Genomic DNA, 19,485 nt, shown 5'->3' with positions numbered 1-19,485 from the left:
GATGGGAGTTGTAGTCCAAAAGCATTCACGTCCTCAAAGCCATTGGATGGGAAGCAGAATTTTCGACTTGACGTTGGGGGTGATCCAGCAGGGCTGCTGTTCTGTTCTGTTAAAATTCCTTGGGGGTGATGGAAGAGCTCAGCGTAGGAATGAAGGAAAGAAACAGGAGACCTCAAAGGAGTACTAGGAGCAAATTTTATCAAGGCTTCAAGCCTTTGAGCTGCAGTTCAATTCACTTGCCCCTGAAGAAATCTCACAAAGAGCTAGCTGGAAGCCTCTTGTGGGCTGTCTATTAGTAACTAATTCTGGCCAGCTTGAGGGCCTTCTGGTAGTTCCCTCACTGCTAGAAGTGACATTACAGGGAACCAGGCAGAGGGCCTTCTCCGTAGTGGCGCCCACCCTGTGGAACGCCCTCTCATCAGATGTCAAGGAGATAAATAATGATACGACTTTCAGAAGACATTGGAAGGCAACCCTGTATCGGGAAGTTTTTAATGTCTGATGTTTTGTTGTGCTTATTCTGTTGGAAGCCACCCAGAGTGACTGGGGCAACCCAGTCACATGGGTAGGGCATAAGTAATAAATTATTATCATCATCACATTTTCTTACTCGAACGTCACTTGGAAAAGTGTGTGCTGCAGCAAAAATAGCACTGCCTCATTTTTAAAGTGCTGCCAAAAGAGTCTAGGGGCAGAGTAGACAAGATAGCTTTCCATACTCTGAAGCCTGCTGCTCCTCGGTGCCTGTACTGATTCTGTCTGGCCCTGGCCTTACATTTGATGTGCCCCCGGAAATCATTCTCGAGCTGTAACTAAACACATTAAAACACACACACACACCTATGCCATCACTTTTTGGGGGGAGCTCTTTTCCTCCCACAGGACACCAGCTTGATATACAAAAGCTGCCCTGAAATTCTCTCTGTCTGGGGGTGGGGCCCTGGCAGTCGGGCTTTGCTTTCATGATCTCGGAAGCCTAAAGAGGGTTTTGAGGGGCAGCGCTGGGGAGCTTAGAGAGGATCAGTGGATCAGACGAGGTTGGCTGCAAGGAGGCTCATGATCATGCTTGGCTAAGCCAGGATTGGGGGTGAGGATGGGAGGAACAGGGTTGGCTGCTATTGGATTAGCTGTGGAAAGAAGATTAGATTGTTTGTGGGGGAGCGGGGGACGGGAAATATGGGTTTGCAGCAGATGGAGGGGGAAGAGACTGCAGTTCTGCAAAAGTAACCAGCCCTTGCTCAGGGTAGCAGCGGACGGGAGCAATGCCTGGCTTTCCAGCAGATCCCTAAAACTACCAGATCTCGAGAGGAGTCTTGGGAAACTTCTGGATCCGGTCTTCCAGCACATATGTCCCTTTTTACACCTAAAGCAAAACATGAACGAAAGATGCAGCACTCTCCTGGTGCAAGCTTTCAGCTGATAATTTCCGAAAGCAGTGGCGTCATGGTGGTGAGGTCCTGGGTGTCATGGATATGGAGGATCTGCCGCGTATTTTCGACTTTCAGTGTCCTCAGCTCTGTCAGCAACAAGAGAAGTTTGGCATAGAGGAACCTGCAGAAGTGGAAGGGAGGAGGAGGCAGCCATCAGTCCTTGCCGTTCCTGATAGTTTGAGTGGGTGCTCTCTATTACACACACCAAATTTCCATTGGCTTCTTGCCTGAGCACCACCTAGGGCCCCATCAGCACCACACATTCAAGTTACGTTGCTTTAAGCAGCTACGGCTTCTCCCCCAATCACCCTGGGGACTGTAACTTGCTAAGGGCGCTGAGAGTTGTTCAGGAGACCCCCTCGCAGCTACAGTTCCCAGAGGGATTTAACAATATCCATTCCTCTTCCCAGGGAACTCTGGGAATTCTAGCCCTGTGAGGGGAATAGGGGGTCTCCTAACAATTCTCAGCACCCTTAATAAGCCACATTTCCCAGGATTCATTGGGGGAAGCAAAGGCTGCTTAAGGGATCTTAAAAGACTAAACACTGTACATTTAAAGCACTATCATACCACTTTAAGACATCATGGCTTCCTCCAAAGAATCCTGGGAAATGTAGTTTGTGCTGAGCAGGGGTGCCAACTTGAATAAAATATGGGGAGGGGCCCAGGTAAGCCCCACCCCACATAATCAATCACAGAACGTGATGCACACACACCATTTGAATGGCAACGCCTGCCAACTTTGGGTGGGTGGCCCCTTCAAATGTTTTATTGGAGGGGGTGAAGGGACCTTGGCCCCTAGGAGTTGGCTCCTATGGTGCTGAGAGTTGTTCGGGGACCCCTATTCCTCTCACAGAGGAACAGTTCCCAGAGTCCCCTGGGAAGAGGGATTGATTGCTAAACCACTGGGAATTGCAGCACAAACACACAAATAGCACAAACCTTCATTTTGCTCATTGCATGATAACTAGGGGCTGGAAAGTTGGGTTTGTGAGAGAGTGGAGAAGTATTAACTGTTGGGACAGGTCAGAAAATACATAACAGAAATGTTCTGTGAAAAACTGACTACAGCAGAACACCCATGGCAATACTAAAATACAGGGAGTTTGGTCAGCTGCATACCGGTTGAATGAAAACAATCACATTTGCAAAATAAAGAGCCCGTCTGGAAGCCCCCAAGCAAGATCGGGATGGCCACAGGTTCCCCACCTCGTGTAGAGAGCACCACCCGCCCCCCGCCACAAAGCGCTTTCCCTGCTCACCTCCCTTCAGGCAGAGCATGTCGCTGGTCAATGTAGTTTTTTAAAGTTAGAGCGATTTTCTCTTGGGTCTGGTCAATCACCTCTCGCTGTGTGACGTCCATGTGGTCTGCAAAGTCGCAGGCTTGGGCAGTGAGAGACAAGGCAGAGGAGATATGGGGCAAAGGGTGAGGAATCCCCCTCTTACCCAAAGGGAGCACTGGCAAAAAAACAACAACCCACCCACCCAAATGGGTTGCTACTTAGTGCATGCTCAGAGGCACATAGAAAAATGTCCCCCTCTTGAGGAAGATGTACTCTGCATGCACCCAGAGGCTCTTGTCTAGAAGTGCCAGACCTCTTGAAACAAAGAATGAGGTAGACATACTGTGCTGTGTGTGATGTGTGTGTGTGTGTGTGTACCGTAGATTCCGGCATATAAGACGACTCTTTAACCCCAGAAAAGAGGTTAAAAAGTCAGGGGTCGTCTTATACGCCGGGTACTACCTCCGAGGCAGCAGTGGGCACCGGGCGGCTTCCTCCTGCCCAGCATATAAGACTGGGTTTATAAGACAAAACCCAAATTGACACTGCCAATTTGGGGGGTCGTCTTATACGCCCAGTCGCCTAATATGCCAGAATCTACGGTACACACACACACACACACACACACACACACACACACATATGAGCAAACAGCACTTCACCCAAGCTTTCTGTGGATCTCTTTTGAGATTCTGTTAATCACGGGAATAAGAGATACAGGCCACTCCCCATTTACGAAGGGGTTATGTTACGAGGAACCACGTTTAACTGAAATTACGTATATTGGGAACACCACTGGGGAAGCCTGCAAACACCCCCATCGCTCCCTCCCAACCTCCTCGCTCAAACTCCCAACTCTCCACGGGCCTCAACGGTCAGTGCAAAGGCTCATGGGATTGCACTTGCAAAGGCTTGTAGGATTGCTAAGCGCCTTTCCCCCCCTTTTCTGGGCTCTTTTAGGGCCCTTTTTTGAAAATTTTAAAGACACTTCCAGCTTTGGCGCAACGCCAAATGGGTCGTGCATCGACTGGCCGTTGCCTGTATGATACTGCGGTTAACCAAGAATGTTTATTTATTTTTAATCACAGATATGTAAGCACACCCGCATACAGACACACATTTTTATTCCACCTCTCCTTCCAACGAGCTCTAGGTGGCGTGTACGGTTCTATCTCCATGTTCTCCTCTGAACAATCCTGCGAGGCAGGCCAGGCTGAGAGGCTGTGACTAAGTCACCTGGTGAGCTTCCTGGCTGAGTGGGGATTTGAACCCTGGTCTGCCAGGTCTTAGTCCAATGCTCTAACCGAGCAAGCGCAGTGACCTCCTGCCTTTCAGAAAGGGTGGTGATGGTGCAATCTTCTGCTACTGGGATGCGGAGGACTTACCCGGGTAGAACAACACCAGGGCTTGGAGCAGAACGTATTCCGCCTCGTGCAGCTTCAGCTTCCTCAAGCTGATGTGGAACTTCAGCAATGGCTCCAGGTAGACTTGCTGGAATCCAGCTGGGGGAGAAGACAGGGTGGTTGATAAAGTGGGTCTCTGTGTATTGTGGGCCTGTGATGCTTATGGCATGTAGCAGAGTGGAACAGTTTGCCCACAGAAGGAACCAATCTGAGGACTGGCCCATCCAGGATCCTCTGCTGTGCTAAATACTCCCCTCTGACCACAGGAGGGAGCATTCACACAACATAATCCAGTTATGGGTCTCTTGCTAGATTGGTTGTATGAACCCCATGAGCAAAATTGGTTCCAGAAGGCGACCAGGTCAGGACTATGCCGGAGCAAGGGGTGAAAGAACCCAGGAAAGAATTCAGCGCTCCAAAGGGGCTCTTTTTCCCACTTAGCAGCATTTGCCTCAGAAAACAGGAGCGTGTTGTTGTTGTTGTTGTTGTTGTTGTTATTATTTCTAGACTGCCCTTCATCAGAGGATCGCAAGGTAGTTTACAATATAAAAACACAAAAATGCATGACGTAATAACAAACGAAAAATAATGTGAATCATGTGAATTCTCCATGAATTCATGTACCCACACTGCTGCTTCCAGGGTAATCTCTCTAACCCAGTCCAGGAAGCATAATCACAGCAGCCATAAATTGTGCTCCATACATTCTGTTTGGTAGGAATGCTAACAACTGGACTGTACAGACTGAATACTAAATTTATGGAAGTACTAGCGCCTGGAAACGAAAACTGCAAAACAAGACAGCTTTCCTTTGTACAATTAGCAAAGAGGCTAGGGAAGTGATACAGTGGTACCTCGGGTTAAGTACTTAATTCGTTCCGGAGGTCCGTTCTTAACCTGAAACTGTTCTTAACCTGAAGCACCACTTTAGCTAATGGGCCTCCTGCTACTGCCACGCCGCAGGAGCACGATTTCTGTTCTCGCCCTGAAGCAAAGTTCTTAACCTGAAGCACTATTTCTGGGTTAGCGGAGCCTGTAACCTGAAGCGTATGTAGCCCGAGGTACCACTGCATTTGGAAGTTTAAAAAATGCTGATGGGCTGGGTCATTCGTGGCCCACAGTGACAGCCACCAACTTGGATGTTTTTGCAAAACAATTGAACATATTCATGGAGGAAGAAGCTATCAGTGTCTACAAGCCATGATGGTGACTGGGTCCTGTTTCCACGCTTGGATGGTGGCCTGCCTCAGGATACCAAAGGAGGGGAATCACAAGTGAGGACAGTGCTTTTCCACTCAGATCTCATTTGTGGGCTTTCATTAGGGATCTGCTTGGCCACTGTGAGAACACGATGCTAGACAAGATGGACCGTGGCCCTACTCCAGCAGGGCACTCTTATAGTCAAGCCTGAGAGAGCCCATGGAATGTGGTCTGCTCCCAGTCACATGGCAGCTGTGGGACTCTCTAGACTTCCTGTGACTTACTCAGGGCGCCATCTTGGATGGTGTAGCAGTGTTGGCCGCATTCCCAAGCTTTGGTCTCCTCATTGAAGACTGTGTTGAACCGGATTTGACAGATCTCCAGGGTGGCGCCTTTGAGGAGTGAGATTTGATCATCGATTGGCAATCTTCTGGTTGGGGAGAGAGAAAAAAACATGTCAAGCGGTAAGACAGGCTCAAAGTTTTGGAACCAATCCTTAGCCTTGAGGTGGGAAGCTTGTGACTCTCTAGATGTTGTTGAACTCCATCAACCTTGACTTATGAGATTGGTTCAACTGTCAATTCCCGTTTCTCTCAGTTTCTCGTCTTTCCAATGTCCTCCACATTTCAGCATCAGTATTGCAAATTTATTTTAAAAATAATAATAACGATGCAAACTTCTCCTAATATAAACGTTTGTATGCAATTTTGCCTCATATACAGTGGTACCTCTGGTTGCGAATGGGATCCGTTCCAGAGGCCCATTTGCATAGCTGTCAACTTTCAGATTTGAAAATAAGGGATCAGCAGCCTCACATGTCCCGGGTACAGTCTACGGGATATCTAACAATCCGAGATAGCAGCGGGAAGCAGCGGGAAACGGTGCTGGAATAAGGGGATTTGCCACAAAAAAAGGGAAGGTTGACAGCTATGCGTTTGCAACATGAAAAGAACGCAACCCGTAGCGGAGCATCTGTGCACACACGGGTTGCAATTCGCTGCTTCTGCGCATGCACGTGATGTCATTTTGAGCCTCTGCGCATGTGCGAGCGGTGAAACCCGGAAGTAACCCTTTCCGTTACTTCTGGGTTGCCGCGGGACGTATCGTGAAAGAACATAACATGAAGCGGACGTAACATGAGGTATGACCGTACATAATGTTGCAGAGCAACTTTTCCTAACAGAATGCATTTTTGCCTGTTGTGTTCACTTTTTTAAAAAAGCTCGATTTATTAAACCTTTAAAGTCAGCCTTTTCGTACATGTGACTTGGCCAGAGAACTGTGTTGCAAAACTTGGAGAAGTGCAAATTTCAAAGGCCAGCTGTGTTTTGGTCTGCAGACTGTTTTGGAAAGTTCTAATCACAGAACTGCAGAGTTGGAAGGGACCCCGAGGGTCACCTAAGTCCAACCCCCTGCATGCAGGAATCTCAGCTCAAGCATCCAGGACAGATGACCATCCCGCCTCTGTTCAAGAACCTCCAAGGAAGGAGAGCACACTGCTTCCTGAGGGAGTCTGTTCCACTGGCAAACAGCTCTTACTGTCAGAAAGTTCTTCCTGATACAGCATTTAGTTGGAATCTCCTTTCTTGTAACTTGGACTGAGCACATGCTCAGAGGCACGCTGTTCACAGAGCAGCTATTTTGCACCTGGTTCTGGTTGGCAGATCTCAGTTCTAGATGAAAGCAAGAAGGCAGGGCAGGCGGGGACTGGCTGAGGATGGTGGGGAAAATATTATTATTTTATTACAGTCATGTTGTTGTTGTTTAGTCGTTTAGTCATGTCCGACTCTTGGTGACCTCCTGGACCAGAGCATGCCATGCACTCCTGTCTTCCACTGCCTCCCGCAGTTTGGTCAAACTCATGCTGGTAGCTTCGAGAACACTGTCCAGCCATCTCGTCCTCTGTCGTCCCCTTCCCCTTGTGCCCTCCATCTTTCCCAACATCAGGGTCTTTTCCAGGGAGTCTTCTCTTCTCATGAGGTGACCAAAGTATTGGAGCCTCAACTTCACAATCTGTCCTTCCAGTGAGCACTCAGGGCTGATTTCCTTAAGAATGGAGAGGTTTGATCTTCTTGCAGTCCATGGGACTCTCAAGAGTCTCCTCCAGCACCATAATTCAAAAGCATCAATTCTTCGGCGATCAGCCTTCTTTATGGTCCAGCTCTCACTTCCATACATCACTACTGGGAAAACCATAGCTTTAACTATATGGACCTTTGTTGGCAAGGTGATGTCTCTGCTTTTTAAGATGCTATTACAGTCATACCTCTTGTTAAGTTTGGTTCAGGTTATGTTCTTTCAGGATACGTCCCACGGTGACCCAGAAGTAACAGAATGGGTTACTTCCGGGTTTTGCTGCCCACACATGCACAGTCACTCAAAATGACATCACATGCATGCGCAGAAGCGGCAAATCGCAACCTGCACACACACAGACACGGGTTGCGTTCTGCTCATGTTGCGAACGGGGCTCCGGAACGGATCCCATTCGCAACCAGAGGTACCACTGTATTTATTAAATTTCTATACCGCCCTTCGTCTAAGGATCACAGGGTGGTTTACAATATGAAAACACAAAAATGCATAACATAGTAGCAAACCAACCAACCAACCCCCCCAGTATTTTGTTGTTTATTATAAATCTCCCTGTATCCATTATTCAAGCCAACAATCACTGACTGCTGAGCTGTAAACAACCCTTTTCCCCTTCTCCAAAACAGGGGATGCCCTTCAGTAACTGATCCTTACCTCAAACCTTTTAAAATCAGTTCCATAATTAATTAATAATTAGTCTTAGATTAATTTCATTGTCTTACAGCGGAGCAGCCTGCCTTACACACACTCTTTCGGCATTCATCACCTATGAGTTATCAGCAGGCAACAGAGGACAGAGGTCACCTCTGGGTGACTGGTTTATTGAGCACCCACTCTGATCTGTTTGCACAACCTTCGTGGAGAGTTCAGACAACATTGCGTCAAGCAATTGCCTCCCTACACTTTCCAGTGTGTTTCTGCAGTGCTTTTTCTTATCGCAAAAAAAGGGAAGGATTTTTTTTGGGGGGGGGGGGAAGAAGCAGGTCTGATGCACAGGAGAGACTTTAATCATATGACCTAAATATGTCCATATGTGATTGAATCTCCCGCATAAAAATAGCAACAGTCTGGAAGCTTCCTTAATTTGGATCAGAGTTCCCCATTAGTAGTCACATATTGACTCCCGGAGGAACACGGGTGGCGCTGTGGGTTAAACCACAGAGCCTAGCACTTGCCAATCAGAAGGTCGGCAGTTTGAATCCCCGCGACGGGGTGAACTCCTGTTGTTCGGTCCCTGCTCCTGCCAACCTAGTAGGTCGAAAGCACGTCAAAGTGCAAGTAGATAAATAGGTACCGCTCTGGCGGGAAGGTAAACAGCATTTCCATGCGCTACTCTGGTTCGCCAGAAGTGGCTTAGTCATGCTGGCCACATGACCCGGAAGCTGTACGCTTGCTCCCTCAGCCAATAAAGCGAGATGAGCGCCACAACCCCAGAGTTGGCCATGACTGGACCTAATGGTCAGGGGTCCCTTTACCTTTATTAACTCCCGGAGGACGATAGGACTTTGTAGGGGGTGAATAAAGACCCTTTGATTCACAGCAAGGCACTCACCTGAAAGACGGTATGGCCTTGGCAAACTGGATCACTTGCTGGATCATGTAGGTGCTGATGTCGGCAAAGAGCGGCAAGAGGTTGAAGACATCGGGGAGGACCTCCTCCGGAAAGCTCTCCATGTGGTCTTGAGGACTGTAGGGGCACATGGGAGGGACGGCAGCACCCTGGGGGCTCTGAGATCTCTGGCTGTGGATGTAGAGACGTACCGCTGGCTGGAGGGGAGACGCTGGTTAAGTGGGGCTCACAATAAATTTCCTTTCGTTGAACCCCAAGACCATCTCAGCTTTCTTTTTTTCTCCCACCAACTTCTGATCCTAAGCATCTAGTCCTCATGAGAAATGCATGGAAATTGGTCAAGCAGGCCTGTAAGGCAGCCATTCGCCTGATCTATCGCACTGAGTTAAGGATCATTATTTGCTTGTTTATTTAATGCCACCCATCTGACTAGGCTGCCCCCACCGCTCCGGGTGGCTTTCAATAATTAAACCACAGTAAAACATCAAAACTTCCCTATACAGGGCTGCCTTCAGATGTCTTCTAAAAGTTGTGTAGTTCTTTATCTCCTTGACATCTGATGGGAGGGCGTTCCACAGGGCGGGTGCCACTACCAAGAAGGCCCTCTGCCTGGCTCCCTGTAACTTCACTTCTTACGGCGAGGAAACCGCCAGAAGGCCCTCGGAGCTGGACCTCAGTGTTCGGGGCTGAACGATGGCGGTGGAAACGCTCCTTCGGGTATACTGGGTTGTTTTAAGGCTTTAAAGGTCAGCACCAACACTTTGAATTGTTCTCAGAAGCATACTAGGAACCAATGTACAGTGGTACCTCGGGTTAAGAACTTAATTAATTTTGGAGGTCCATTCTTAACCTGAAACTGTTCTTAACCTGAGGTACCACTTTAGCTAATGGGGCCTCCCGCTGCTGCTGCACGATTTCTGTTCTCATCCTGAAGCAAAGTTCTTAACCTGAGGTACTATTTCTGGGTTAGCGAAGTCTGTAACCTGAAGCGTATGTAACCGGAAGCGTCTGTAACCCGAGGTACCACTGTAGATATTTTAGGACCAGTGATATTTTCTTTCCAGCGATATCTGCAAAGCATCATGTAGGTCTCTCCTGGTACATGAACCAATTCAGGGATTAGTGACCCCTCTCTAGAAGACGCTGAGCTCCACTTCCCATCACCCCTGACCATTGGCCGGACTGGATGGGAGCTGGAGTCCAACAGCAGCACCTGGGGGGGGGGACACAGGGTGTTCCTCTCCCCTCATTCCTGAAACAAACCGTCTGGAACTCCTGCAAAGCTCACCTGGTAGTGGTTGAACTGAGAGAAGCTGGAGTCAAAGGTTTTCTTGTGGGCTTCAGTGAGGAGCTCAATCAATTGCTCCTGCTCCGCTGTGAGGCCGCTTTCCTCAGGCGGCTCCACTGAGGCCGGACTCTCCTCTTGGTGCTTCTTCTGCCGCCTCAGCGCACGCCGCGCATGCAAAGCTTCCTCTGACATTATCACTGTGACAGAACGAAAAGGAAGCAGTGCTCACAGGAGAAGCTTGTGCGGACCTTGGGCAGGGAGTTACCAGGGACCTGATAAACCACATGCCCCACCAGTAAGGGTGGGTATAGGAGGGAGGGAGGGATTTGATTCACGTCTCCTCTGAAGCCGAATCTTTCCAACCTACACTTTCCAAACGGACCATAAGCCAGCCATCCTCCGAAATTCGCACTCCCCTGAATTTTACTATTTTACTGAATTTTACTACGCAGGTTGTCAACCAAAAAAAACGGATCTCCTAGGTGAAAGGAAGCATGTACATATTGTTGAAAACGGCACACGCACGAAAACATTATATTAGGGGCAATTGCTGGCAAAGATGTGTACGTTAATCAAAACTCCATATACATACGTGCTCGTTGGGAGACATTTGCACTAAAATGCTGGTGAACATTCATGAGAATTTAAACAAACAAACCCCACAAATTTCTGCAAAATGTGGCAAACTGAATTTAAAATGCAAAAGATGAGAAAACAGAGAACTGATCCTTCCATCCCTGAGTGAGCATTTGGTTTCTCTCAGTTTCTCATTTTCCCAGTCTCAAGTACAGTTCTCCACATTTCCACAGCAGTGTGTGGAATGTTTTTAAGTCCTCAAGAAAATTCACCAGAATTTTAGCGCACATTTCTCCTAACCGGCACATTTATATGGATTTTTGCCCTATATACTTTTTTTTTGCAAAGTTCCCTAGTAAAATGCATTCCTATACATACTTTAGGGACTACTCCAGTAGCTTCCTGTGATTAAATGTGTAGTCTGGGAGCATCCTGAGGGCCACACAGAGAGCCTTGGAGGGCCACAATTTGCCCCTGGCCGGTGGTTCCCTACCCCAGCTCCTAACCACGGCGCCATGCCGACTCTGTTATTACACACTCTCCATTATTATTAACACAGTGGTACCTCGGGTTAAGTACTTAATTCATTCCGGAGGTCTGTTCTTAACCTGAAACTGTTCTTAACCTGAAGCACCACTTTAGCTAATGGGGCCTCCTGCTGCCGCCGCGCCGCCGGACCACGATTTCTGTTCTCATCCTGAAGCAAAGTTCTTAACCTGAAGCACTATTTCTGGGTTAGCGGAGTGTGTAACCTGAAGCGTATGTAACCCGAGGTACCACTGTATTACACATTCCATGGCTAAGTTGTAGCTCTTGAAACCCTCATGGGCTTCGCCACTGTCCAAATTAAGCCCTGTTGCATCATCCCTGGGCTTGGGGGTCAGCTGCCTGTGGCAGGCAGGGCACAACACTGTCAGAAAGGTTTTGCCACTGCATCGGCCTCTTTGCAACGCTGCTTGCTTTCTTTCTTCCCCCGCTGTCAGTATCCAGCTGAACTTGCTTAAGATTCTGCAGAGAGAAACCCCAATTGATTTGCAACACTCCCCCCCCCTTCTCGATTCACTTTACAGGGGGTGCCTCTCGCTAGAAGCTCCTTAATGGAAATTCTGCAGAGAGGGTCAGGTGCGATTCGGAGCTGTTTGCGGGCAGATCCAGGCGGCATTTCTTTTCTTAAAACACACACACACAACAACGACGTGTGTGTGCCCACGGCTACATCACAGTCCGACTGCAGCGCGGAACACCCTCTTGTGTAAGGAGACCGCATTGCATCACCCTCTGACAGTCTCTCGCACAGCGCTGATGCTCCTCTCTCCTTCCTCTCTCCACAAAGCCCCGGGGTGTGCGGCAGGATTCATCCTGGACCAGGTTATTGTCTGCCCACACACACACCTCACCCCACCCCACTGCCCCCATCAGATTAATCTGTGCTCAGGCAGAGGCCCATTTTGTTTTGTTTTTATTGGTTTGGCTCTGCTGCCAGCCTGCTCTGAGAAGGAGATCTTTTTTGCTTTTAAGTGCCTTGCTTCTGCAGCTGGAGGAGGGAGATGACTCTATTCTTGCTCCTCTCTGGCATTTCTTTTAATGAAATCTGACCCTTTGGGCCAGTCGATGCGGAGGAAAAGCTGGCTGGGCGGCCTCAAATCCACCCTGCTTTCCAGCGCAGTGTATCGTTCCCTGGAGAGGGGATGCGGCTTTGCTGACAGCCTCCCCCCCCTCCTCCTCACCCCTCCCTCTCCGCACAACCCTACAGCTGCTTCAAATCCTTCCTCTTTACTGAGGATGGCTTTGCAGAAGCAAACAAGCTGAAGGCTTCTTCTGCTCAGGATGACACCGAAAGATCCTTTGAGAGTGCCCATTTTGTGCTGTTTACCTCTGTGTGTGTGTGTGTCTGAATGTTGTTGCTATTGTTATAGAGCTGGGGAAAGTTTCCCAAAAGGACCACCAAAATAATAAACAAAGGGCCGGAGAAACTCCCGTGTGACAAAAAGTTACAACATTTGGGGACTTTGTTTAGTTTCAAGAATAGGCAAGGAAGAGCAGGCATGACAGGGGGGCGTGTGAAACGAGGCCTGGTTGGGGGGGTGGGGGTGGACAGAGAGGTCTCTCTCATAATATTTAAACTCGGGGACAACCTACGAAGCCCGAATGTTGGAAGATATGAGACAGGCAAAAGGAAGTACAGTGGAACTTGGTTCTCAAATGGCTTAGTTAACAAACAAATCGGCTCCCGGATGCCAAAAACCTGGAAGTAAGTGTTCTGGTTTTCGAATGTTTTTCGGAAGCCAAACGTCTGGGGTCGCGGTGCTCATCTCGCTTTACTAGCCGAGGGAGCCGGCGTACAGCTTCTGGGTCACGTGGCCAGCATGACAAAGCCGCTTCTGGTGAACCAGAGCAACACACGGAAACGCCATTTACCTTCCCGCCAGAGCGGTACCTGTTGATCTACTTGCACTTTGATGTGCTTTCAGACTGCTAGGTGGGCAGGAGCTGGGACTGAGCAACGGGAGCTCACCCCGTCGCAGGGATTCAAACTGCCGACCTTCTGATCGGCAAGTTCTAGGCTTTGTGGTTTAACCCACAGCGCCACCCGTGTCCCACACTATATGGGATAGTGTCCCACAAATGGGGGCAGCCCTGCTTGAAGCAGCCATCTGATATTTTGGGACTTCAAAGAGAAACTCTCCTGCAGAACGCAGGGACCTTTAAGGAGAATCTCTCTTGCCGAATGCAGTTAAGTGCAGGACAAAAGGACCAGGCCAAAAGAATTGGGGGGTGAGGAAGGAGACAGAGGCTTCCTGGGTCATATAGTAATAGAAATTAAAAAGAACTCCACAAGCCAGAGCCTGAGGGCAGAAGCCATCTAGTCTGTTTCTTCCCCGCAACCCCTTCCAGGTCTAGTATGACTTTTGTGTTTGACCAGACAGCTTCATTAACACTAATAGCTCTTGATAGGCAAATATATGGAGGATGGGTATCACAAACGGGATCTGGTAGGAAAATTCAAATCCACCACAGCTGAACTTGTTTAGGCCATAGGATGTAAGTAGGGTTGGGTGAATGTGTCAATTTCAGTTTCAGTTTCTCGTTTTTACAATATTAAGTTCACTTCCCCAGAGTTCCACATCAGTTTGAAATTATTATTATTATTATTATTATTATTATTATTATTATTATTATTACTACTACTACTACTCAGAATCCTCATGAAAATTCATTAGCATTTAGTGCAAAATTTAGCCTAAAATACACATTTATGTGCAACCCAGTAAGATGGGTGGCATACACTGTAAATAATTGAATTATTACTACAGACTTTCTTCAAAGCATATTTCTACACACACACACAAACACACACACATTTTTGCATATTAATTTCACCAATATATGCATTTATACGCACACTTTCCCTTAACGCATAGCAATGCAAAATTCAGAGAAGCGCAGATTTCTAAGGATGGCTCTGTTCCGCTCTCCCTACTGTTTTTAGAAGGTGCAAATGACACAGGTTTGCCTTTAAAAGCAATCTGAAGCCAATTTCTCCCTCATCCCTGGGTGTAAGGCAGGGAACAGTTGGCCTCTGTACCGCCAGCCATTTTTAGAATTCAATCAATTCTAATGTTTTTTTCATTACGCTGCCACAGGAGTGGAGGAATGGCAAGAGGGGCTGTCAGTGTCCAAAGATGGAACGGGACAACCATATGTATTTTCTGTGTGTGTGTGTGTGTGTGTGTGTGTGTGTGTCAGTCCCACTCGCTTGCCTCAGAAGACCTTACTGGGAGAACCTAAGAACATAAGCTTGTGGAATGCTCTCCCCAAGGAGGCACGCCAGACGCCATCTTTATCTATTTTTAGATGCCAAGCAAAGCCTTTTCTCTTTACCCAGGCTTTTGGCCTTTCATTTGAAGGGGGGGGCACTATGGCTGCTTTTAATGGGGCTGTTAGTCCTGCCTTTTATCTGTATAGCCGTGTTGCTGGGGTTTTACTCGGTTGTTCTGAATCCATTTTAATGTATGTCACTTTGCGTCAGTCTGTGGGGAAAGTGACTTAACAAATTAATAAGATTAGGAGTAGTAACAGTCCAGCTGCAGGATCAGGCCAAAGGCCTTTGCAGTCCAGGATCCTTTCTCACAGTGGCCAAACAGGTGCGGATGGGAGCTGTTGCCTAGCAACCGCCAACAGGGAAAGCCAGGCCTCCGTGAGGACCTGAGTGAGGCCCGGCTGCTAAGCATCACTCTTTTACCTCAGAGGATCTCAAAGGGAGTTTTGTTTTTGTTTTTTGCCTCGCACGCAAAAGCACCCTAGGGACGTCGCTTTATTTCTTTTCCTGATACTAGTCTTGAATGTGATTTTTTTTTTATTTTTAAGAAAATTGTGATAATCTGCTGTAAGCCACTTTAACAGCCCCTATAAAACAGGGTAGAAGTTTTCTGAATGAGTAAATAAATAAATAAAATAAAATCCTCCAACATTTCTCTGATGAAAATAGGAGCGTCCTGTTCCATCATGATAATTTTACTATTTATACCCCACACATCTTACTGGGTTGCCCCAGCCGCTTTGGGCAGCTTCCAACATACATAAAAACATAATAAAACGTTTTTTAAAACTTCCCTATGCAGGATTGCCTTCAGACGGCTCTGGGGTCAGATAACTCCATACCCACCAACATTTCTGCAATGAAAATAGGGACATCCTAAGGAAAAGTGGGACATTCCAGGATCAAATCAGAAACCAGGATGGTTTCTGCATTGAAAAGGTTGAAAAGGTTCTGCATTGCCTGGTACAGTAATTTGCCTGTCAGGGACTGAGCGGAGGAGGAGTGGTGGAGACCACAGACCGCCTCCCCATCCTGGCCCTTCCAGGGAGGAGGAAGAGGAAGACAGTATAGATTTATAACAGGGGTTTGAGGGAGGTCACAGCTCAGAGGCAGATGAGGGGGAAAGTTGGGAAATAACGGGAGGGCAGGAGCAAGCAGAGCCAGAACAGCAGCTGGCTGACACTTTGTCACTTGAAAGCATTCCAGACCCTCCATCTCCCAGAACCCGGCGAGCCTTAAAAGTAGGAGAGCAAAGACAGAGGGCACTTAGCGGCAGCCCTAGAAGTGACGAATGAGGAAGTGGGAGAGACTGGATGGGGTGGAGATTCTTTCGAGACAACACCATTATCCAAGAGGCTGGGTTCTATAACCTCTCTCTGCAAAGTTTGAAATAAAAAAAGACCGTAATAAACTTTTCCTGGCCTTTATACTTTCCTGGGCAACCAGCCGGGAGCCGCTGACATTGCCTGGCCAAAACCAAGCAAGGAAGAACACTGGCCAGCCACACTTACTGTCTTTCCTCATGCCCGCGACAAGGCATTTCTGGTAGCGGCACGCCTGGCACTGCCGCCTCTTGGCTTTGGTGATGGCGCAGCTTCGGGTGAAGGGGCAGGTGAACTGGATGCCCTTGATAACGGTCCGCCTGCAAGACAAGGGGGCGGGAACAGAAATTACCTCACAGTCGCACCGTGGCGTTTCTCTGACTTCTGCAGCCACTAATGTGTATAAAAATGTGTAGACAACAGTGTGTCTCTAAATGCCACATGTTAGTGATGACTACACACAAAAACGTCTCTCTAATGTTTCTCTAGGAGACACGGGTGGCGCTGTGGGTTAAACCACAGAGCCTAGGACTTGCCAATCAGAAGGTCGGCGGTTCAAATCCCTGCGACGGGGTGAGCTCCATTGCTCGGTCCCTGCTCCTGCCAACCTAGCAGTTCGAAAGCACGTCAAAGTGCAAGTAGATAAATAAGTACCACTCCGGCAGGAAGGTAACCGATGTTTCCGTGCGCTGCTCTGGTTCTCCAGAAGCGGCTTTCATGCTGAACACATGACGCGGAAGCTGTATGCCGGCTCCCTCGGCCAATAAAGCGAGATGAGCGCCACAACCCCAGAGTCGGCCTCAACTGGACCTAATGGTCAGGGGTCCCTTTACCTTTAATCTCTCTCTAAGCACACTAACCTCAGTCGCAAAAAAGGTGGGGGGAACACAAACATTGAGTCTTTGCATGCAGGGAAGATTGGGGTTACAGAAGTGGGAGGAGGAGTGGAAACCGAGATGGGGAACTGTACCGAAAGAAACCCTTGCAGCCTTCGCAGGTCATGACGTGGAAATGGTAGCCTGTCGCCCGGTCCCCACACACAGCACAAGTTTTCTCCTCCCCGTCGAGGTCTGTGTCGCTGCGACTGGAGGCCGTGGTGGCTGGGCTGCCTCCGCTGCAGCTGCTCTCACCGTCGGAGGGGCACTGCACGGCGACCCCACGCACCGATGCCATGGGAGCTGCGGTCCTGGTGTGAAGGGAGGAAAATGGGTGACAGGCAGGCCCACATCAGTGCCTGAGGCTGAAATTCCAAACAAGCGTTTTGGAATATGACTGCATTTCCTGCATTGTAGCGGGTTGGACTCCAGTACGTTTCGGAGCACAATTCAAAGTGTTGGTGCTGACCTTTAAAGCCCTAAACGGCCTCGGTCCAGTATATCTGAAGGAGCATCTCCACCCCCATCGTCCAGCCCGGACCCTGAGGTCCAGCTCCGAGGGCCTTCTGGTGGTTCCCTCACTGCAAGAAGCCAAGTTACAGGGAATCAGGCAGAGGGCCTTCTCGGTGGTGGCACCCGCCCTGTGGAACGCCCTCCCACCAGATGTCAAAGAGAACAACAATTACCAGACTTTTAGACGACATCTGAAGGCAGCCCTGTTTAGGGGAAGCTTTTAACTTTTGATGCATTACTGTGTTTTAATATTGTGTTGAAAGCTGCCCAGAGTGGCTAGGGAAACCTAGCCAGATGGCTGGGGTATAAATAAATTATTATTATTATTATTATTATTATTATTATTATTATTATTAAGCATATCCCCACATTTCACTAAGGTTTGAGAGGGTTTGCCCTAGGCAAAGCGCCCTCTACTGAAGCCCAGCTGTTGATGGGTCTGCCAACCATTTTAATTTCCCATAATGCCATGTGGGACACTAAAATGGTGGCTAGACTAGCCCATCCAGTTCTGCTCAGAGTGCCATGCAGAGGTTTGGTTTTTTAAAAAGGTGGGCTCAGAACAGGCATGGGTGGTCAATCTGACGTCCCATTCCATAATAATAATCTTATTATTTATACCCCACACAACTTACTGGGTTGCCCCAGGCACTCTGGGCAGCTTCCAACCTATATAAAAACATAATAAAACATTAAACATTAAAAAAAAAAACTTCCCTATGCATGATTGCCTTCAGACGGTTCGGGGGTCAGATAACTCCGTACCCTCCAACATTTGTAGTGAAAATAGAGGCATCCTAAGGAAAAGTGGGACATTCTGGGATCAAATCAGAAACTGGGATGGCTTCTCCAAATCAGGGACGTCCCTGGAAAATAGGGACACTTGCGGGGTTTTCCCTAGTTGCTGCTGGTTGCTGAGGCTGCCCCTGGTTTTTGGCCGGATGTGGCCACCTCTGAATACTTGAATGCCTCTCTCTATTCGTCAAACACGGCTCTGCTGTGTTCAGGCTCCATAAGAGACCTGGCATTGTCTTAAATTGGTCCATTTGGCCATATCTGCACCATACATTTAAAGCACTACCACACCACTTCTAAAATGTTCTGTGACTTAATGCCAAAGAATCCTAGGAACTGTACTTCCTAGTTAAGGGTGCTCTCCCACTTCAAAGCAAGTAAAGGGGCATTACCAGAATTCAAGGAGACATCGCAGCCAGGCGAAAACACTACGGAGGGTGTGGAGCAGGGCAGGTGAGGGGTGTGGCCTCAGGAAGAGGGGGTGTGGCCTGGGGGTTGTTCCGAGAGTCAGCGAGAGAAGCTTAGCAGGGGGCATATAAGCCTCTCAGGCCTGAAGGGCCCCATCCTTGCGGTAAGCAGCGGCCCCAATAGTGGGAATTGAGTGACACCTCTTTGGGGCAGCTGGGGTGGGGTGAGGGTCTGCCCCGAGAACCTACAGTGCCCCATGAATCTGCATCAAGGCACCTTGAGTTTACCACCTGTGCGAATGTCACGTCCAGCTCCTTGCAAGCGCCTGCGCCTTTGGGTGTAGATAAAAGGGCAGCCGTTACGCAACCTGGAAAGGAAAGAGAACGAGGGAGGGGAGAGAGAGAAAAGGAAAGGAAAGGTCAAGAGAAGAAAGCAACTCTCTCCTGAGTGTCTGGCTCAGCTGGCGGAGAAAAACAAAGAGCTGTGAAGAAGAAAGCAATAAAAAGACAAACCCCGTTTGCGGTCCTGGTTCATTCTGCCCATTCTTTCCCAAAAACGGCCGACCTTCCTTCCTTCCTTTTGGTATATACCTGTTGTGTGCTGAGAAAGGGGGGCTTTGGGGAGAAGAAGCTGTTCCTGACCTCTGACCTTTCCTAGGTCCTCTTTCCCCCCGTCCTGCTCTTCTTCCTCACCATGCCTTCCCCCACTCTTCCAAAGCCACCCCACTCCCAAAAATGTCCACCCATAAAGCTGGGCTTACCAGTTTGAGTTTCCAGCAGCGTGTGTGTTGGTGAGTGGGTGTAAACAAGGGGGGGGCAGCTGGGAGGGTGGAGGGTGAGGGTCTCCCCACAGGGCTGCCACTCGGCGCCGGACTTCTTGTTTGCCTCCCCACTGGCGTTTGTTTCTCC

The 19,485-nt window shown here is 48.6% G+C and overlaps 1 protein-coding gene across 4 annotated transcripts; it reads right to left on the bottom strand.

Annotated features, from left to right (window-relative positions):
- Window positions 1–181: 181 nt before the first annotated feature.
- On the bottom strand, window positions 182–18,975 carry NR1I3 (nuclear receptor subfamily 1 group I member 3). Of its 4 annotated transcripts, none has more exons than XM_081173352.1 (9): window positions 18,854–18,975; window positions 16,957–17,172; window positions 16,176–16,306; window positions 10,269–10,465; window positions 8,963–9,177; window positions 5,601–5,746; window positions 4,099–4,215; window positions 2,693–2,798; window positions 182–1,551 (listed from the first exon to the last, which is right to left on the bottom strand). In XM_081173352.1, the coding sequence occupies exons 2-9, from the start codon at window positions 17,157–17,159 to the stop codon at window positions 1,413–1,415; spliced, it is 1,254 nt and encodes a 417-aa protein (XP_081029478.1). In that variant the 5' UTR covers window positions 17,160–17,172; window positions 18,854–18,975; the 3' UTR covers window positions 182–1,412. The 4 variants fall into 4 exon arrangements, with proteins under 4 accessions (XP_081029478.1, XP_081029479.1, XP_081029476.1 ...); XM_081173353.1 differs by having other exon boundaries at window positions 2,693–2,813; window positions 18,854–18,974; XM_081173350.1 differs by having other exon boundaries at window positions 2,693–2,813; window positions 18,868–18,958.
- Window positions 18,976–19,485: the final 510 nt, after the last annotated feature.

Source organism: Podarcis bocagei, assembly GCF_964188305.1.
Source record: "Podarcis bocagei genome assembly, chromosome: 16".
Lineage (NCBI taxonomy): Eukaryota > Metazoa > Chordata > Lepidosauria > Squamata > Lacertidae > Podarcis > Podarcis bocagei.
This window is presented reverse-complemented; position numbering and strand designations above follow the sequence as displayed.